Source organism: Panthera leo, chromosome B2 (assembly GCF_018350215.1).
Source record: "Panthera leo isolate Ple1 chromosome B2, P.leo_Ple1_pat1.1, whole genome shotgun sequence".
Taxonomy (NCBI): Eukaryota; Metazoa; Chordata; class Mammalia; order Carnivora; family Felidae; genus Panthera; species Panthera leo.
This window is the reverse complement of record NC_056683.1, coordinates 62,569,307-62,589,642: the sequence shown is the minus strand read 5'-3', so window position 1 is coordinate 62,589,642 and position 20,336 is coordinate 62,569,307. Positions and strand designations below refer to the sequence as shown.

General features: G+C 34.7%; 1 protein-coding gene across 1 annotated transcript in view; it reads left to right on the top strand.

The window, feature by feature from the left end:
• The window catches only part of LMBRD1 (LMBR1 domain containing 1), a 112,755-nt gene that overhangs the window by 58,645 nt on the left and 33,774 nt on the right, over window positions 1-20,336 (top strand). The window contains exon 9 of the mRNA XM_042939131.1: window positions 2,683-2,835. Coding sequence (XP_042795065.1) covers window positions 2,683-2,835 — 153 coding nt within the window. The remainder of the gene's footprint in view (window positions 1-2,682; window positions 2,836-20,336) is intronic.

Below are 20,336 nucleotides of genomic sequence, written 5' to 3'. Positions count from 1 at the left end.
GAGCCACCCAGGCGCCCCTATATTTATTTTTTTATCTTTTAGAAATCTTTAACATTTTTACCTCTGTCAGGTATTAATGAGATTTGGGGCATAGATACACTGTTTGTGGGAATGTAAAGTCTACAGCTTTTTAAAGAAAACTATGTGATGTGACATGTACATATACAAACAAACACACCCGTTAGTAAAGTTTAATCCAGCAGCTGATGTCTAGGAATGTATCCTACTTCATTATATAAGGATGTTCATGCACACTGTTAATGCACACCCTCCCCTTCCAAAAGAAAACAGTCTAAGTGTTCAAAAATAAAGTATTTATTAAGGTGCCATGGTATAATGTGGTGTGCAGTGATGAAAAAGAATGAGGTAGATTATCAAATCAGTCTCTCAGTTCAAATTCTAGCTCTTCTTATCATGCATATTATAGTATCTGTGAGCCTTATTTTCCTCATCTAGTAAATGGGTATACTAGTACTACCAACTTCAAAATTTTGTTCTGAAGATTTAAGGAGAATAAACGTAAGGGAACAGATAAGTTTTAGGCACAAGAAATGTGCTCAAGAAATGTTAGCTATTACGTATAACAAAAACCATATGTTATATTAGCATATATGAATGCATATAAATCCATAGAAAATGTGTGTAAGGATACTGATTTACTTAATGGTGATAACAATATGAAAGGGCAGTAGTACTTAATGACAGTGTGAAGGGAAGCTTTCTTTCACATTTTACTTTTTTTTGAACAAAGGCTATGTGTTCATATACTTTATATGTATATTTTTTCCAGATGAGATAATTAGTTGCTGAGTTTCTTTAAATATATATTTTTTAACGTTTATTCACTTTTTGAGAGACAGAGACAGAGTGCGAGCAGAGCAGGGGCAGAGAGAGAGGGAGACACAGAATCCGAAGCAGGCTCCAGGTCCTGAGCAATCAGTACAGAACCCGACGTGGGGCTCGAACTCACAGACCAGGAGATCATGACCTGAGCCACCCAGGCATCCCGCTGAGTTTCTATCCTGGTGTTTGTTTCTCTAACCAATATTCTTCTTATCTTGGTTTGGTTAATAGGCAAAGCAGAATGGACTTCTGTCTTTTACTCCACTGAAATATTCACCAAATAGGCAGATAACTTGGATTTATTTTCAGTGGACCCTTAAATCAGTTTACTATTTTTTTTTTTTTTTTCTGAAATAGTGAAAGCCAGCTGTTAAATAAAACTACTTTATTGCTGGTATCCTTTGGATAATAGAATGGCAGTTTTGAGAAAAACTGAATGTTTAAGGTACAAAGTACCAAACCTTTCTCATACCATACACTTGAAGTATTATTGCCTGGATCTGTCTTCTAGAAGGGAGTGTTTGTTTTATTCCTTTGTCCTTCTGAAAATACCTTTCTCCCAGGTTCCTTTTATTGAGGATACAATTTGATAGTACATATGGTATTTGACTTAAAGGAGTGAAGATAATTAAATATAGCCTCAGGTATGTCAAGTATGGTCCCTGTTTGGGTGGCACCAGCATCTCCTGGGACTTTGGTAGAAATGCAAATTTTAGGCCCCACCCAAGACCAACTAAATTTTATTCATAGGGTCTAGAAATCTGTGTTTAACAAACTTTTCAGGTAATTATGCATGATAAAGTTTGAGAAGCAATATGGTAAGGTATGGAAGAGGATGGCTCGGTCTAGAAGAGCATGGCAATGCCATTATGTAAAGAGACCTTTATGACTGTGTAAATTTCTTTATTAAAGGATATTTGAGTGTTGTCTTCATTATTTTGATGATTTCAGATGAGCCTGCACTGGGATACACTAGAGAGCAATTTTGTTGTCTGTGTCTTAAGAACCTACTTAAACCTAAGTAGGGATATTAACATTTTAATATCTGATGTCTTTATATTTTAAAAATGTAGTTCCATGTAAATATGTTTCTTGTTGCTTCCAATAAAACCAAGTTTACATTTCACCTTTTTGTATATTCAGCAGTTGTCATATTACTGTAGTTTATTATTGTACCTAATTGAAGACACTTAGGGCCAGGAGAATTCAAGTGGGAAAGTGTTATCTTCGAGACCATGGAAAAGGTACTGCTCAAGGTTACAGTAAGCATCACATAAACATAGGTCGTTGGGAGTTTTCCGTCAGTAGGTTGGCTAAAGAAAACATGACTCATTTTGCAAAAGTACTTGGAGAATAAGAAAGTGCAAGTTCTCAGCAGTTCTAAAAACATCTGCATAGCACATACTAGTATTGCATCTCTCTGCTGATATATGAAACCTGTGCTGACCAAAGGGAGAGGAGGGGTAGGACCAAACATATTAAGGAATAGAAGGAGGAGCTTGGAGGTTAGGGAGAGTAATTGAGCAAATTGAATAAAGTACCATATAAAAAGGTATTTTTAAAGATATTTATGTCTCTCCATGTAACTTGACCATGTATTTGGAAAATAGGGATCAAGAAGTTCAGTATTAAATGTGTATACATCTGCATTTTGATGCTGACCTTGGTTCAGAGATGTGTGTTGTCACCTAGTTGTTGTCTGTATTTTTCAGTTTGTAAATTTGCCTGAGGAATATCCAACCTAAAAAAGCTTTTGTTGCATGATTTTCTAAATTTGATGGATACTTTACTAAGACCTTAATGGTAAAAAACTGTTTTATTTTGGTCTGTTATTTGTAGAGCAAGGATGGTCGACCTTTGCCATCAAGGGATAAACGTGCTTTAAAACAATTTGAAGAAAGGTTACGAACACTTAGGAAAAGAGAGAGGCACTTAGAATTCATTGAAAACAGCTGGTGGACAAAATTTTGTGGTGCTCTGCGTCCCCTGAAGGTAAATGGAGTTTTCAAAAATTATGTTGTCACTCTTCAGTTTATATAGACCTGTCAGAGAGAATGACTTCTCTTTGTAAGGCATTATAGCATGATACTTCTGAGCATGAATTTTGAAGTTAAACTGGTTTTGAATCATAGCTCTGTCATTTGGTAGTTTGGGCAAGTTACACACCTCTGTGAACTTCATTTACTCCTGTGTAAAACAAGTATTGTAACAGAGGTGTTGGGAAATTTAAATTAGAATATAGGTAAGTAATGTGTGCTGCCAGCACATTTTTGAAAATTTGTACTTTTTTTTAATGTTTGCTTATTTTTGAGAGACAGCATGAGTGGGGGAGGGGCAGAGAGTGAGGGAGAGAAAGAATCTCAAGCAGACTCTGCGCTGTCAGCCCAGAGTCTTGACGCTGGGCTTGATCTCATAAACTGTGAAATCATGATCTGAGCCAAAATAAAGAATCAGACCCTCAACTAACTGAGCCACCCACATGCTGCACAAGTTTGTACTTTTCTATAAATAGGAAAACTGGGACCCACTTTAGAACTCAGGTACCCTAACTGAAATTAATAGAATTTGCTTCCTTGTTAGGTGGTATGTTTCTGAAAGTATATAAAAAGGTATTATTCAGGGCAGAAAACCATTTCTTTCTTTCTTTCCTTCTTTCTTTCTTTCTTTCTTTCTTTCTTTTCTTTTTTGAAACGATCATTTGCTAGCCTTGATTTCTTCAGATTGGATAGTGGTACCTACACTTAAGGACCTAGATTGAACTAAGGGCATAATAATACAACTCTGAGTCTAAAAAGTGTCTAGAACTGCTGGCAACAGACTTCTTTATTGTCCATTCTGTATCTGGCATTTCAAACACCTGAACTTTGTATAGAACAGTATGCATGTTGTAATTTACAAAGTGCAGTGAATAGACTGGTGTAAAGAATGTTAGGCAAGATGAGGCTCTAAAGTGGGTTTTACCTAAGTTTAAAAAAAAATGTTTTAGAGAGCCCCATGAAAGGATTAGTTAGGTTGAGTTTTGCTTTATCTTTTTCTTATAATTAGAAAGGAAATAAGGAAATGCACTGACTGCTCATCCTAAAAATCTCCTTTTTGGAAGAGTTCTTCAAAATTATATCATAATCAGATTTATTGTGTGTTACTTTTTTTTTTTTTTAATGTTTATTTATTTTTGAGAGACAGAGAGTGAGCAGGGGAGGGGCAGAGAAGGGGAGACACAGAACCTGAAGCAGGTTCCAGGCTCTGAGCTGTTGCACAGAGCCTGATGCGGGACTCAAACTTGCAAACCATAAGATCATGACCTGAGCCGGAGTTGGACACTTAACCGACTGAGCCACCCAGGCACCCCTATTGTGTATTTTTAAACCTTCTGTTAGAATCAATTTTGTTAAAGACTCACCACTCTTTTTTTTGCAAGGTGATTGTCTTAGTAATACCAAAGGTATGCTAAAACCCTCCTCAACCTTATCTTCTTCTTCTTTTTTTTTCTCCTCAACCTTATCTTAATTCTAAATTTTTTATATGGCTTCTTTATAAATATTTATAACCTGGTCTCTAACATTAGCTGCCTTGATTTAAACATGCTCTGTCCTATTTCACTGAACCTAGTTTAGAGGGATTTTTAAATCAACTTTATTAAGTGTGCAGATTGATTTTGCCAACTATGTAGATATAGAAGACCCACATCACTTCAAAAACTACCCCATGTCTTCCCGTCTCCCACTGAACTCAGACCCCAGATGGCCATTGATGTCTTTCTGTCATTATGGTTTAGTTTTATGTGTTGTATTATTTCATATAAATGGAATAGAGTGTAGTATAATCCTTTTTCTGGCTTCTTTGGCGCAACAAAATGTTTTCGAGATTTGTCTATGTTGCATTTTTTTTTCAGTAGTTCATTCTGTTTTATTGCTGGGTAGTATCCTGATTGGTGTCTATGTTACAGTTGGTTTATCCACTCACCTTTTAGTGGAGATTTGAGTTATTCCCAGTTGGAGATTATTATGAATAATGCTGATGTAAACATCTGTTGTAGATGTGTTTTCATTTCATTCATTTTTCTTGGGTAAATAACTAAGAGTAGAATTTCTGGGTCTAATGTTTAATGTATGTTTAACTTTCTAAGAAAGTACCAAAGTATTTTCCAAAGTGGTTGTACCATTTTTTTTTCCCACAGCAATGTGAGATTTCAGATTGCTTCATATCCTTGTCAGCTCTTATATTGTAACTGTTTGTAATAGTTATTCTGATGGCTGTATAATAATATTTTATTGTGGTTTTGATTTGCATTTCCTTGGTGACTAATGATATTGAGCACTTTTTGTATTCTTATTGGCCATTTGTGTATTTTCTGTAAGAGTTTTTAAGTGTGTTTGTTTATTTTGAGAGAGATAGAGACAGTGTGCGTGTAGGGGAGGGGGAGAGAGAGATCCGCAAGCAGACTCTGTGCTGACAGCCTGGAGCCCAACAAGGGGCTTGAACTCATGAACCGGGAGATCATGACCTGACCCAAAACTGAGAGTCAGCTGCGTAGCCGACTGAGCCACCCAGACACCCCTGTATATTTGCTCTAAAATGCCTGTTTAAATCTTTTGTCCATTTTTAAATTTAAGTTTTTGTTTGATGAGTGAGCTACGAATTCTTTATGTGTCCTGGATTAAATACTTTGTCAAATATATGTATTGTGAATGTTGTCTCTTTTTATGGCTTGCCTTTATGTTTTCTTAACACTGTCATTCAAAGAGATGTTCCTTAAGTTTTTATAGCAATCATTTTCTGATATGTTTTCTTCTGGAAATTTTACAGTTTAACTCATATTTTAGGTTTGTCGTCATTTTTAAGTTAATTTTATGGGATGGTATAACTTAAGGGCTTCTTTTCCATGTGGAGATGCAGTTGTTTCAGCAACATTTTCTTGTCAAGACTGTTCTTTGCTCATTGGCTTTCCTTGGTACCTTTTGCCAAATCAATTGATCATGTGCATATGTGGGTCTATTTCTGGACTTTTTCTTTTGCTCCATTTATTTATATGTCCTTATGCTAAAACTTGATTATTGGTGTGTTATATAATCAGTCGCAAAATCAAGTAGTCTAAATTCTTCAGTTTTGTTCTTCTTTTCAATATTGTTTTAGCTATGCTAGATCCTTCACATTTCAATATAAATTTTAGAATATTACAAAATGCCCACTGGGATTTCTAGTGGGATTACTTTGAATCTGTAGGCAAATTTGGGGACACTTGATATTGTAAACTGAACCAGATGAGAGTTCATCCATCTGATGCACAGCAAGCAAGTAAAAACTTGATACCAGCCTATTGCAAGAAAGGCTGTTTATTGGTGTGGCACCACCCAGGATAACAGGGAGCTAATGCTTCACAGTCCTGAACTCTCCCAGTGGCTTACAGGTGAGGGTGTTTTTTTGTTTTGTTTTTTAATTTTAGAGCACGAGAGTGCAAGTGTGAGCAGGGGAGGGGCAGAGGGTGAGAGAGAGAGAGAGAGAGAAGGAAAGAGACAGAGTGAGACAAAGAGAGAACTTTAAGTAGGCTCCACTCAGCATGGAGTCCAACTTGGGGCTTGATCCCATGACCCCGAAATCATAACCTGAGCTGAAATCAAGATTCAGATGCTCAGCTGACTGAGCCACCCAGGGGCCCTGACAAACTAGGGTTTTTAAAGGCAACTTTTGGTGCAAAGGCCCTCCTGAGAAGGTGGACCCCACTGATTGGAGGCCCAGAAGGTCATGTTAGCAGGTGCTCTGGTGTTGCTTTGTCTGGTCTCCTGAAAGTCTTTTCCATTTCAGGAGACTTGGAATCTGAAAAATGCTTTTACTCTTTATGTTAGAGATTTCATTAGGTACATTTGGTGATTATATCTTTGTTTATAAGCTAGTGGAGTTGCATTTCTGCAGGTTCCCTGGCCAGTCCAGCCTTGCCTGGGGATGATACAACCTTTAGTGCTCATTCTTTCATCTGAGCTGACAAGATGGATGCCGGCTTATATTTTAATACTGAACCTGCCAATTCATGGACGTGAGAGCTTTCCATTTATTTATGATAACTTAAATTTCTCTTTGCAACATTTTGTAGTGGTCAATGTAGAGGTCTTGAAAATATTTTGATAAATTTACCTATATCTTTATATTTCTGTTCCCCCAAAATTTGTATGTTGAAATCCTCATCTCCAATGTGATGGTATTTGGAGGTGGGGGCTTTGGGAGCTGATTAAGTCATGAGGGTTGAGACCTTATGAATGGGATTAATGCCCTAATAAAAAAGACCCCAGAGGGCTCTCTCACCCCCTCCTCCATGTGAGAAGACAGAAGATTTTATGATTTTGTTTACCTTCAGTCCTGAATTATTGGCTTCTCTTAGTATGTAGAAATTTGTTTTTGTGCATTGACCTTATATCATGCAACCTGGCTAAATTTTTACTTCTAGTAGCTTTATTATAGTTTCCTAAGGAATTTTTATGTACATGAACATGTTAGATGCTTAAAGACAGTTTTATTTCTTCCTTTCCAGTGTAAGAGTCCCAATTGCTTTTTTTTTTCTTCCCATTATTGCACTGGCCCAAACCTCCTGTACAATCAATTTACCACTTATTCTTTTTGTTATATGACTGTATTATTCTTGAATATGGATCTAAATTCTTACCTTTCTTTCATTTTCTGGGCCTAGGTTAAGGATAAGAGGAATAATTAGGAACAGTGAGGAATGAAAATAGGCATGCCTGAAGGAAAACTCTGGGGATACAAACTTAAATTGTTATATAATTGAGGGTTTAACATGATTGTGACGGGATAAACACTGCTTTTTTTTACTCAAATGAAATATAAAAATTATTATCACTTCTGTGTTTGTGCATAGTTGATATAGTTCATAAAGTGGAAGATACATGCTCTTAATGCTTCTTAAATATTAGCATCTAAGTAGTCCTAGTGGAAGAAGGTAGAGACAGGTCCACTCATCCCACTCACTGTTCCCTACCTGCCGGAGGTGACTTACAATCCATGAGACTCTCCTGATAGAAATTCCTTTGAAGTTATGTTCTATCTCAAACTTTTGTGCTAATATTGCCTTTTAATCTGTATTCTGATCCATGTTTCTTTTATTAGAAAATGTATTGGAGGGGCGCCTTGGTGGCTCAGTCGGTTAAGCGTCCGACTTTGACCCAGGTCATGATCTCACGTCCGTGAGTTCAAGCCCCGCATCGGGCTCTGTGCTGACAGTGCAGAGCCTGGAGCCTGTTTCAGATTCTGTGTCTCCCTTTCGGTCTCTCTGACCCTCCCGCATTCATGCTCTGTCTCTCTCTGTCTCAAAAATAAACGTTAAAAAAAAAAAAAATTAAAAAAAAAAAGAAAATGTATTGGATTTAAATTTTCGCAAATGGAAAAATTCAGTTCTACGATTCTATAGTTTTTTTTATGACAAAATATTATAATTTTTTTTCATAAGAGTAAATCCTCATGAGAAACCTAATGATCTTGTGGTTTCACATTGCTCTGCATTCTTAGGATATGCATACCTCATTTCAGAGGCATGGACTTTGCTGTTTCATACACTTGGTTTTGAGTCCTTGCTCTGATCCTAACCAGCTGTCTAAACTCTGTTCCTTCACCTTTCTAAACCTTAACTTTTCTCACCTTAACTTAACTCACTAATGGATTTATATACTTACCTTATTTTTGTTGTGAGAATTAAAAGAAATAATGTATGTAGTGTTAATGCCTTTTGATGTAAACAGCTCAGGAGATTGCAGCTGCTATTGTTATAGGTTTATATTTAAAATTTTTCAACTTCTTAAATGCTGCCATAGAACTCAAAGGAAAATACCCGTTTTATGTTGTAGACATTTATAAAACTAAGCATCTAATTAGAATAAATTAATGGCTTCTTAAAACAACTTTCAGAAATAATACTGAACACATTTCTATGAATACAGTCTGATGTTCGTTAACTACATGACAGCATACTTCGAACTTGTATAGCTAATTGGCCTGGGTAACCTATGGATTCATTAGGTTTTAAATCCAACTTTTGGTTTTACTATATATATATACCTTATATTATATACATACCTCTTGTATTTACATAGAAAGTTGTAAATACATGTTCATAATTATATCACAGATTTTTTGAGACTTTTTAAAAATTGTGGTAAAATGTATATAAAATTTACCATTTTAACCATTTGTAAGTATGCATTCCGTGATACTAACCATGGAACATTCACAACATTATGTAACAATCACCATTATTCATTTCCAGGACTTTTTTTCATCTCAGAAACACCACACCCATTAAACAAGAATAACTCCCCATTCCACACCCACCCCCCAGCCCATATCCCCTGATGACCTCTGTCCTGCTGTCTCTGCCTGTTCTAGGTACATCATATAAGTGGAATTATTACTGTGTTCGTTTGTGTATGGCTTATTTCAAATTGCATAATATCTTCAAGATTTATCCATGTTGTAGATGCATCAAAATTTCATTTCTTTTTAAGACTGAATTACATTCTGTTGTGTATGTAATCTACATTTTGCTTATCTATCTATTGGTGCACATTTGGGTTGTTTCCAACTTTTGGCTATTGTGAATAACACTACTGCGGTAATTGGTGTTCAAGTATCTGTTTGAGTACCTGCTTTCAGTTATTTTGAGTATATACTTAGAAATGGAATTACTGGATGACATTTCCGTTTTGTGTTTAGTTTTTTGAGGAACCTACAAACTTTTTTTTCACAGCGACTGTACCATTTTATATTTCCACCAGAAATGCACAAGGGTTCTAATTTCTTTCCATCTTTGCAAACACTTATTTTCTGTTGTTTTGATAATAACCAACCTTATGGCTGTGGAGTGATACCTCATGGTGGCTTTGATTTGCATTTCCCTAATAATTAGTGATCTTGAGCATCTTTTCATTTGATTATTGGCTATTTGTGTATTTATTTTCTTTGGAGAAGTGTTCACTCAAGTCTTTTGTCTGTTTTTAAATTCTTTATGTTTTATTGTTGTCAACTTGTAAGGGATTTTTTTTTTTAGTAGTCTGAATATTAATCCCTTATCAGATATAGGATTTGGAAATACTATCTCCCAACCTTGGTTTGTCTTTTCACTATGTAGATAGTGTCCTTGATACACTAAAGTTTTTAATTTTGATGAAGTCCAATTTATTTAATATTTGTTGTTGTTGTGGCCTGTGCTTCTGTGTCATATCCAAAAAATAATTGCCAAGTCCAGTGCCATGAAGATGTTTCCCCCTTTTTATCCCTAGAAGTTTAATAGTTTCAGCTCTTAGGTTTAAGTCTTTTTAACTATATTGAGTTAACTTTTTTATATGATTAAGGTTAAGGGTCCAATTTCATTCTTTTGCATTTGGATGCCCTTGACCCAGCACTATTTGTTGAAAAGACTGACCTTTTGGTCTTGACACCATCGTCAAAAATCGATGGATCATATATGGGAGAGTTCATTTCTGGGGTCTATTACATTAGTTATATATCTGTCTTTATGACAGTACAAAGCTATTTTGATTATTGTAGCTTTGTAGTAAGTTTTGAAATCAGGAAATGCAAGTCTTGTAACTTTTTCTTTTGTAAGATTGTTTTGGCTATTTGGGGTTTTTTGAAATTTCATAGGAGTTTTAGAATGGGTTTTTCTGTTTCTGCAAAAAAACCCAGAAAATAAACAAAAAAAAATTGTAATTTTGATAGAGATTGCATTGATTTTGTAGATCACGTTTAGTAGTATTGTTATTTTAATAATACTAAGTCTTGAAGTCCATGAACATGGCATGTCTTTACATTTATTTATGTCTACTTGAATTTCTTTGAGCAGTGTCTTGTAGTTTTCAGTGGATAAGTCTTTTGTCTCATTGTTTAAGTTTATTCCTAAGCATTTTATTATTTTTGTTTTATTCTGTTTATTTGAATCAGACACATAATAAAGAACTATTAAAATTTATATTTCTACTTGTCCCACTAATCTCCTAACCCCCCAACACATACACAAACACAACTAAAATTCATAAGGTAAACAAACAATGAAAAATAGTTTTATCATACATAGACAGTGCTTAGTTGTTTTGAAGGTGTGTGGGAATATTTTAATTTTTTTAACTAATATTTTTGTCATCCCAGGAGCCTCTAGAATTTACTACAACTATGTTTAAAGATGTAGCAGATTTCCTTTCTGAGAATAATATTTAAAGCATGTATGTTTTTATTGTTTGTTTTAGGTCATACTATTTAGGTATGTCTAAAGAAAAAGACTGGCACTTTTTAACTTTAAAGGAGGCTTTTGCTGGATGTATAAATGTGCATTTCAAATTTTACTTGATCACTATTTGAGAGAGATTTTTTGGGGGGTTTTAATGTAGATGCTTCTTAGAGTAATAGTAATTGTATATTAGAGTTTCTGGAACCTACAGTATCTTTTGTAGATTCCCAGTAACTTTATGGTATGGATATTGTAGTTCATATAAAGAATAAACCCACTTGTAAGTGACCTAATCCATCTTTACATTGGTATAATAATGAAACTCCAGTGCATAGAAAAGCTTGGAGTGGGTCTTAAAAAATCAATGACTGATCTTTTTTTTTGTGTTTGTGTTTAAGAAGACTTGTTTAACATATATGGTTGATTCATTAACATTGAACTGTAGATGTAAGATCAACATCAGTATTACTTCTGTCTGAACAAAGCTTACCTACACAAGTACATCCTCAGTAATCAGAGCCTTCTTAAGTCTTAGGAACACTAGAGAGCACTTCAGTACTATGCTGGGGGCTCTTTGAAAGAGCAAAATTACCAACACAAAAGCACAAAACAAAGAATGTAATGCTAACTAGACCACTTACTGGATACTTGTTTACAGTATGAGAGCTGAAACAAGAAAGGGTGTACCCTTGTTCAACCTTAGCTGGGAATTTGCACATCAGGTGACTTAGATTTTTCATTACCCTGCACATATCCCAGAAGACCACGTAAGTGCCCTAAGTATTGATTTTAAGGTTATAAATAAATTTTAGTGGGTAGATGCATTTGCAAATACAGAATCTACAAATGAGAATCAACTGTACCTCTAAGTAAAAACAAAAAGAAATCTCCCAATCTAGCAAGTCTTCCCTCCAGCTCTTATTGCAAAACTTTGTGTTTAAACAAAGATAGTCAGTCTGGGGAAAATTGCATGGGAGAAAAGGGGAAATTTGGAGGTGGGCCTAAGATTGATCTGAAAGCCCCTAAAAGTTAAATGAAATAAGCTGGTCACAAAAAGATAAATACTGTGTAATTCCACTTATATGAGGTATCCAGAGTAGTCACATTCATGAAAACAGAAAATAGAATGGTGGCCTCCAGGAGTTGGAAAGAAAGAGATATGGGGAGTTGTTGTTTAATGGGTACAGAGTTTCAGTTTTGCCAGATACAAACAATTCTTGGAGTTTGGTTATACATTGTGAATGTATTTAATGCTACTAAATTGTGCACTTAAAATGTTATGATGATACATTTTATGTTATGTATCTTTTACCATTATTTAAAAAACAAAAACAAAAAACCAGAAATGGCCAAGAACCAGAGTGACATGAAGAGTTGGACTGTGGGAAAAATGAGAGGAAAACAGAGATGAAAACAAAATTACAGGGTGTCCAAAGGAAAATAGACTCAAAATTTGGTAAGCAGTATTGAAGAAAGGTAGGAGAAACAACCAAGAGAAAGAAACAAGAAGTAAAAAGAATCAAAAAGTGTTGAAATGGAAGAGAAGGAAAAACTACATGTGTTTAATTGGAGAAGGAGAAGCTTAATTGGTCCATGCAGAAGCAAAACAAAAGAAATTAGTGGAACTAATATTTAAAGTTGTGATTCCAAAAAATGACCTAAAAATAGACATGAAATCTACACATTGAAATAGCCACTTTGTACCTGGGAAAATTTATGTGCATTTTCCTAGTAACACTGACTTCAGAATTAAAGAAGAGTCCTTAAGATTTCCAAGTAAAAAAAAATCCACTGATTTACAAGGTCAACATAGTTAGACTTATTATCAGATTTTTCAAAAAACATAAAGCAAGCAAGAATGGGGCGGGGGGACATTAAAAAAGGCCTAAATGAACAGTCCAAAATCAGAAGTTTATATTTGGCCAAACTATCTTTTAGAAAAGAGATTTTTAAACATTTAAGGACTTAGGGAATTCTGTACCCACGGGCTCTTGAGAAATCCACTAATTGCCAAGCTCTAACCAACCAAGAGATGAGGTGGAAAACATCAGCAAAAGAAGTAATGGTGAATATTTAATATTGCAGATCTATGAAGAAAAGATGTGGGCAAGGGTGAGAATATGTGTAAACATAGGTTCTGATGAGACAGAAATCATGCAATTAAGAGAGAGAAGTAGAATTTCTTATAGATTACTGTATGGGTAGTAGGTGGGAGTTGGATACATAAAAACTAATCAACTTTATATTAAAGGGCTAAATATGAAAACAGGGGCTAAGAGCATTTGAAAATTAAAATACACTGAAACAAAAGTATAAAGCTACTTGACAAAAAGGACTTAAAAATGGAAGAGTGAAGAACACATATTAACAAAGAAACACGAGAAATATAAAATACACACAAGTCTCAGATAATAATATATGTTGAGATTAATGTTCCAGGCATATCAATAAATATGAGTGGACCTAACTCACTATTAAAAGAAAAATTTAAATTTTCCTCACAAAGTGAGGTATAACCTAAAACAGATTGACAAAGGCTAAAAATGTATATTAAAAGATATACTAGGCAAATGGAAATGATAAGAAAACGTATAGCGATCTTGATACTGGACAAAGTAGAATTTCAAGCTGAAAAACATTAAGTCCGACAGAGAAGGATACTTTTTGTGATAGAATCCTTTTCTCCTCCCTCAGTGATTTCCATGCCCTAATCTGTGGAACCCTTTATAGTAGCCACATGAAGTGGCAGAAGGGACTTTGCAAATGCAATTATGGTTACAGACTTTTAGGAGGTTATCCTGGATTATCTGTGTGGGCCCAGTCTAATAACATGTGCCCTTAAAAGCAGAGAACTTTTTTGGCCTGAGTCAGAGAGATGTATGTGGTATAAAGAGTAAGTCAGGGATAGTGAAAATGTGATAAAGGATTGGCTTGCCATTACTAATTTGAAGATGGAGAGGGCAGTATGAAGAGGAATGCAAGCAGCTTAAGGAACTGAGAGGCTGATAGCCATCAAAGACTACAACCCTGTATTGAGCCCTACAACCTCAAGGATCTGAATTCTATCAACACTCTGAAAGAGCATGAAGGGATTCTTCCCCAGAGCCTCCCGGAGGGAATACAGCCCTGCTGACAACTTGGTAGTTTGGCTTTGTGCCACCTTAAGCAAAGAACCATCTGAGCTGTGCTGTGCCCAGACTTCTGACCCACAGAATAAGAAGTAGATGTTGTTTTAAGCCACTACATTTGTAGTAGTTTGTCACTGTAGCAATAGAAAACTAATATACTTATTAAGAAAATTTGTAAGTTATGATGAAGATGAAATAGTTACGTACCAAAGAACACACAACCACCTTTATGAAGCAAGAAGTATGAGATATTCAAGGAGACGTAGATTGAAATATGTTAATAGTAGGAGAATAACATAGCACCATACTCAGGGTAAGACATTTCAGATGCACAAAATTGAGTAAGAATATAGAAGACCTAAGTCAATAAGGCATATCATAACTTTGGGACTTTAAATCCCAATATAGAGTCTATACTTTCCAAGTACACATGGAACATTCACTAAAATTGATCATATATTATGTCATGAAGAAACTTCAATAAATTCTACAGAGTAGATATATTACAAACACCTCTTCCCTGATTGCAATGCAGCATTAAAACTAGAAATTATAATAAAATCAATAAAGTAGGACACTTTTCACTTGGAAATTAACCTTGTATTCAGCAACTCTTGGGTGAAAGGAAAGGAGAAATAAAAACAAACTTCAAAATTCTTAAAATTAACAATGGAAATATCATATTAGAACCTATGAGATACATGTAAGACAGTGATCATGAAATAAGGATCAGGAAATTCAAAGCCTTAAACACATTTATCAATAAAAAAGGATAAAAATATACTCTAAATTCCAAGCATGCAAGGCTAGCAAAGGAGCAAAGTAAACCAACAGAAAGCACAAGGAAAAAAGTAAACATAAAATCAGAAAACAATAAGAGGAAAACTAGATCAATAATTTCTATGTGTATGTTTCAACTAATAGATAAAACACTAACTTCATTGAAAGGAAACCGGGCTGATTGGAGAAATGGTTGATGCTGAGGCTGGTGCTGGGAAAGTATATAAGCCCACACCTGCTTATGTTAGAGAAGAAGTATAGCTAGAGTATGATAAGGGAATGTGCTTGAAGGGGCTCTTGCTTCCTAAACCTGGGACCATTTAAGTATCAAAATATATGAGTATAATGATGGAAATAAGTAAATGGAGAAAGGAAAGCTCTACCCTACAGTGGCATTCTAATAAATGTAGAATAAATGTCAGAATTAGAAAATCAGTATTTGGCAAACATCACATACAGTACTGTTTCTTGCAAGAGAAATAAATGAATACTAAAATTAGAAGGTGAAAATTTGGGGATAACAGGATATTTGCATAATCTCACTATTTCTACACAAGACTTACTAATTACAAAGGGGACAGTAGTAATTGTACAGTGAAGAGACATGGCTTAAACCACCTTAACCATGTGATCCAAGTTAAGCTTATCAGTAATGGGGTAATAGATACGATTGTGCCTCTGTCATTTCTGCCAAAAATACATGAACTGAATATAAATAATTGTAAAGAAATAGGTAGCCCACATTGAAGGACAACACAAATAACTGTCCTGGACTCTTCAAAATATAAAGGTCATGACGGTAAAAGTGATTTAGGAACTGTTCCAGATTAAAGGGTACTAAACAGATAAAAGCAAAGTATAATGCTGAATTGCATTTTGGACCAGAAAAAAAACAACAACACAACTTTGTTCTCTAAAGGACTTAAGTGGAACAATTAAAATTTGAATTAAGTCTATAGATTATATAATAGTGTTATATCAATATTAATTTCTTGATTTTGATAATTGAAGTGTGATTATGTGAAAGAATTTGCTTTTGGAGGATAGGTATTAAAGTATTTTTCTGCAGCTTATTCTCAAAAACAGTTCAGCCACCTAGAGAATGATAAAGCAAGGTAAATGTTAACATTTGGACAATTTAGTTGGAACGTATACCAAAATTCTTTGTGCAGTTTTTGCAGTTTTCTCATATATCTGAAATTATGGCAAAATAAGGCTTTAAAATCTTAACTTCTACTAGACCTCCCCTACTTCCCCCTCCCCCCCACCCTGATTTTGGCATTATCCTTACCACTCTCATTTTTAATGTCAATCTTTATGAAAGTCTCTTCTATAAGAATAGTATAGAACAATGACCAAATACCATTAGCAAGTACTACCCTAACAAATCACTATGAGATTCTTTGTAATTTAAAATACAATAATTTGTAGCCAGAGCTGAATATTATTGATCTTCTAACTTTTTAAAAAACTTTATGTACAACACTTGCAACATGTAAAGAAACTTAATTCTTTTCCTAGAACTAACCCTCAATGTCCTATCAAGATTTGATAATGAAAATTATGTATTAACCTTCTACCTCTGAGGAGAGTCTTGAAGACTAATTGATTTGCCACTTAGAGTTAGGGGACCTGGGACCCATGGCCATTAGCTATGTAATACTGGACACATAATGTCAGATGGGTTTCTAGAGAGAGGAATGTTCAGTTTGGGTTAAATTAAAATCCAGTTCTCCATTCCAGAATTATCTTTTCAAACTCTTGTTAACCTGGGTTGAAGTGGTATCTTTTTATGGTAGTCATCTGATATTCTAAATGACTTTTCTAAGGCACAGTTTCTCAATTGTAACATAAGAATTACTTGGGACTCTTGTTAAAATACAAATTCAGATCCAGTCCACCTTTGGTAAGTCCCAAGGGTGTGTAAGCTCCAGCAAGCTCCCAGTTGACACTGATGGTCCATGACCACTCTTTGGTTAACAAGATTCTAGGTAGTTATAAAGGGACCACATGCTTCTGTTTCCTATCCGCATTGTTATTAAAGAGTAAGAAAACTAGAAAAAGGCAAAAAAGGAAGCAGTACATGGTATTTTATTTAAGGTAACAAAAATAATAAGATACAATAGAAATTATTCTTATCTTACATTTGTAACTATTATTTGAGTCTCTAGGTGTGGTAACTTTCTACTTTTTTGGGTTATATTTCTGTATACACAAAAGCTATTTTATGGATATAGGAAATTCACCTATGAAACTTGATAAGAGGTGTGTCCTAAAAAAAAAAAAAACAAACAAAAAAAACTGATCCTAAATTATTTCTTTCTATACTGTTTGGAGGTTTTGTTTCACATTGTCAGACAGTATTAAATTCTAGGATAAGAGATTTATGGTAGGCTAATTAGCATCTCAAAACACAAATGATTTTAAGAGAGTGATTGAAAGTTTATTTTTGCTAAAGTGATAGCTTATTCATGCTGCTTTCTAAGACCATTCAGGGTTCAATTTAAATAAGACTTTATCAGTCTCAGCACAGTTGACATTTGGGGCCCAATAATTCTTTGTTGGGGAGGGTGACTACTGTCCTGTGCATTTTAGGGTATTTAGCAGCATTCTTACCTGCTTGCTGTAACACCCCTGCCCAACTCAAAATCATGACAGACTTTCTGTAAACATTGTCAAATGTCCTTTTGAAGGGGGGTAGAATATATCCAATTTAGAACCACTGATTTAAATGAAAGAAAAGAACACAGGGTTTTAAAGTTAGTAAAAGGGAAAGGGAAGAGATTTGGGGGAATGGTATGCTATTAATGAGATAGAGGAACATAAATTTTCTTTGTAGGTAATGGAAAATTTTCTGGACAGTTGATTCATCATTGCTTTAGATAACATCACACGTCAAGTTAGTAACATTGATAGTATTTTTACTCTGAAAAAAGTAATGTCTTACTTGGTATTCTTTGTAGATTATAACGTTTCACCTCTTTAATGTGGTTTAATGAACATTACATGATTCATATCTGATACACAGGAAAAACTTGGTTTCTGTTCTATATATTTATGTCTCTAAAACAACATTGTTTTAAGAGGTCAATTTTTCCCAACTTGACCTATAAATTCAATGCAATTACAATAAAAATCCCAAGTTATTTTGTGGATATTCACAAATTGATTATAAAACATATGTGGGAGGGGGAAAAAAGATCCAGAATAGCCACAATACCTAAGAACAAAGTCAGAGGACTGACACCACCCAACCTCAAGACTTACTCTAATGCTACAGTAATCAAGACAGCATGGTATTGGTGGAAGAGGAGACACATAGACCAGTGCGACAGAATAGAGAGCCCTGAAATAGACCCATAATGAGGTTAACTGATCTTTGACAAAGTAGGAAAGATAACTCCTTGGAGAAAGGATACTCTTATCAACAAATAGTGCTGAAAGAATTTGACATCTACACAAAAAAAGTGAATATAGACATAGACTTTAGACCTTTCACAAAACTTAAAGTGAATTATAGACCCGTTGTATTAAAAAACAAAACAAAACAAAACAAAACAAAAAAAACTATAAACCTTCTAGAAAGTAACAGAGAAAATCTAGGTGACCTGAGGTATGGTAGTAAGTTTTTAAATACATCACCAAAGCGTGATCCATGAAAGAAATAAATGGATAACTTGTACTTTATTAAAATTAAAAAGTACTGCTCTGTGAAGGACACTGTTAAGGAAGTAAAAGGACAGGTCACAGTGGTGCTTGGGTGGCTCAGTCGGTTAAGCATCTGACTCAGCTCAGGTCTTGATCTCAGGGTTGTGAGTTCAAGTCCTGTGTTGGGCTCTGCGCTGCATGTGAAGACTACTAAAAAAAAAAAAAAAAAAGTCACATCTCAGGGTTCCATGAATTCAAGTCCCCCATCAGGCTCTGCACTGCCCGCACCGAGCCTGCTTGGGATTCTCCCTGTCCCTTTCTCTCTGCCCCTACCCTGTTTGCGCTCTCTCTCTCTCTCTCTCTCTCTCTCAAAATAAATAAAGTTAAAAAAAAAAAAAAAACTTAAAAAATAGGCTTCAATCCAAAATACATAAAATACTCTTAAAACTCAACTATAAGAAACTACTAGGTTTATCTAAATTGTTTTCCTACTGTCTTCTAGCCTTCATGGTTTCTGATAGGAAATGAGTTGTTAATCTTGCTGAGAATCTGCTTTACATGAGTCTCTTCCTTCTTATTGCTTTCAAGATCTCTTTGATTTGCCCTCCCCTCCATTTATGCATGTCTAGGTGTGGATGTCTTTGAATTTATTCCTCTTAGACTTTGTTGAGTTTCTTGGATGCATAGGTTATTTTTCATCAAATTTAGATTGTTTTTGCCTATTATTTCTTGAAGTTTTCTTTCTGCCCCTTTCCCTCCTCTTTTTCTGGGAATCCTATTGAGCTTATATTGCTATGTTTCAAGGTGTCACATGTGTCTGAGTCTCTGTTCAGTTTATTTCATTATTTTTTCATTCTGTTCCTCAGACTTGGTCATCTCAGTTGCTTTAAGTTTGATGATATTTTCTTCTTTCCTGCCCAAATCTGCTGTTTAACCCTTGTAATGAAATTTTCTTATCAGTGTCAACTCTAGAATTTCAATTCACTTCTTTTTTATAATTTCTCTCCCTTGATAGTCTTTAGTGAGACATTGTTTTCATTATTAGTTTTAGTTCTTAAGTCATGGTTTCCACTTAGTTCAAGTACTAATTTAAGTTCTCATTTAAGTGTATGTTGTTTTTGAGGTTTTTATAAAATTTATCTTTTCACATTTATAATATATTCTATTAAGTAGCTATGATTAAACAGTTGAACTCTGGGTCATATATCCCAACAGATTGGGAAAATAGTCAAGGATTTTTTTCCTTTTTTTTTTTTGCTTCCCCAAAATCGACATCAAGGAAAGGGAATTTTAACTTTTGCTATTTCTGTGTCATGTTCTTTTTACTACTATTTGGTATCTGGTAGTTATACTCCCTCATTCTACAAGCTATTTCTTATTAACAGTCTATTAGGAAGTAATAGGTTTCACTTTTTGATCCTCAGTGTAATCATATTGTCCTCACCTAGTTATCAAATAAAGGTGCTCAAATCTAGTAGAAAAAGACTGTGTAAGCTCCTTTATAGCTTCTACTATAATGAACTTTTGTTACTATAAAGGAGTCACTTCGAACCTCTTTAGCAGTGAGACCTTTTTTAAATAAATGAATTCTTATGTGAAATTCCAGGTACATGCATTGTTTTCTATTTCAAGCAATGACTATAGCCTTTTTGGTCTTCTCTTGCCAACTTTCTTTCCCAATGAGTTCCAAAGGCACTCTCTCAGAACTGAAG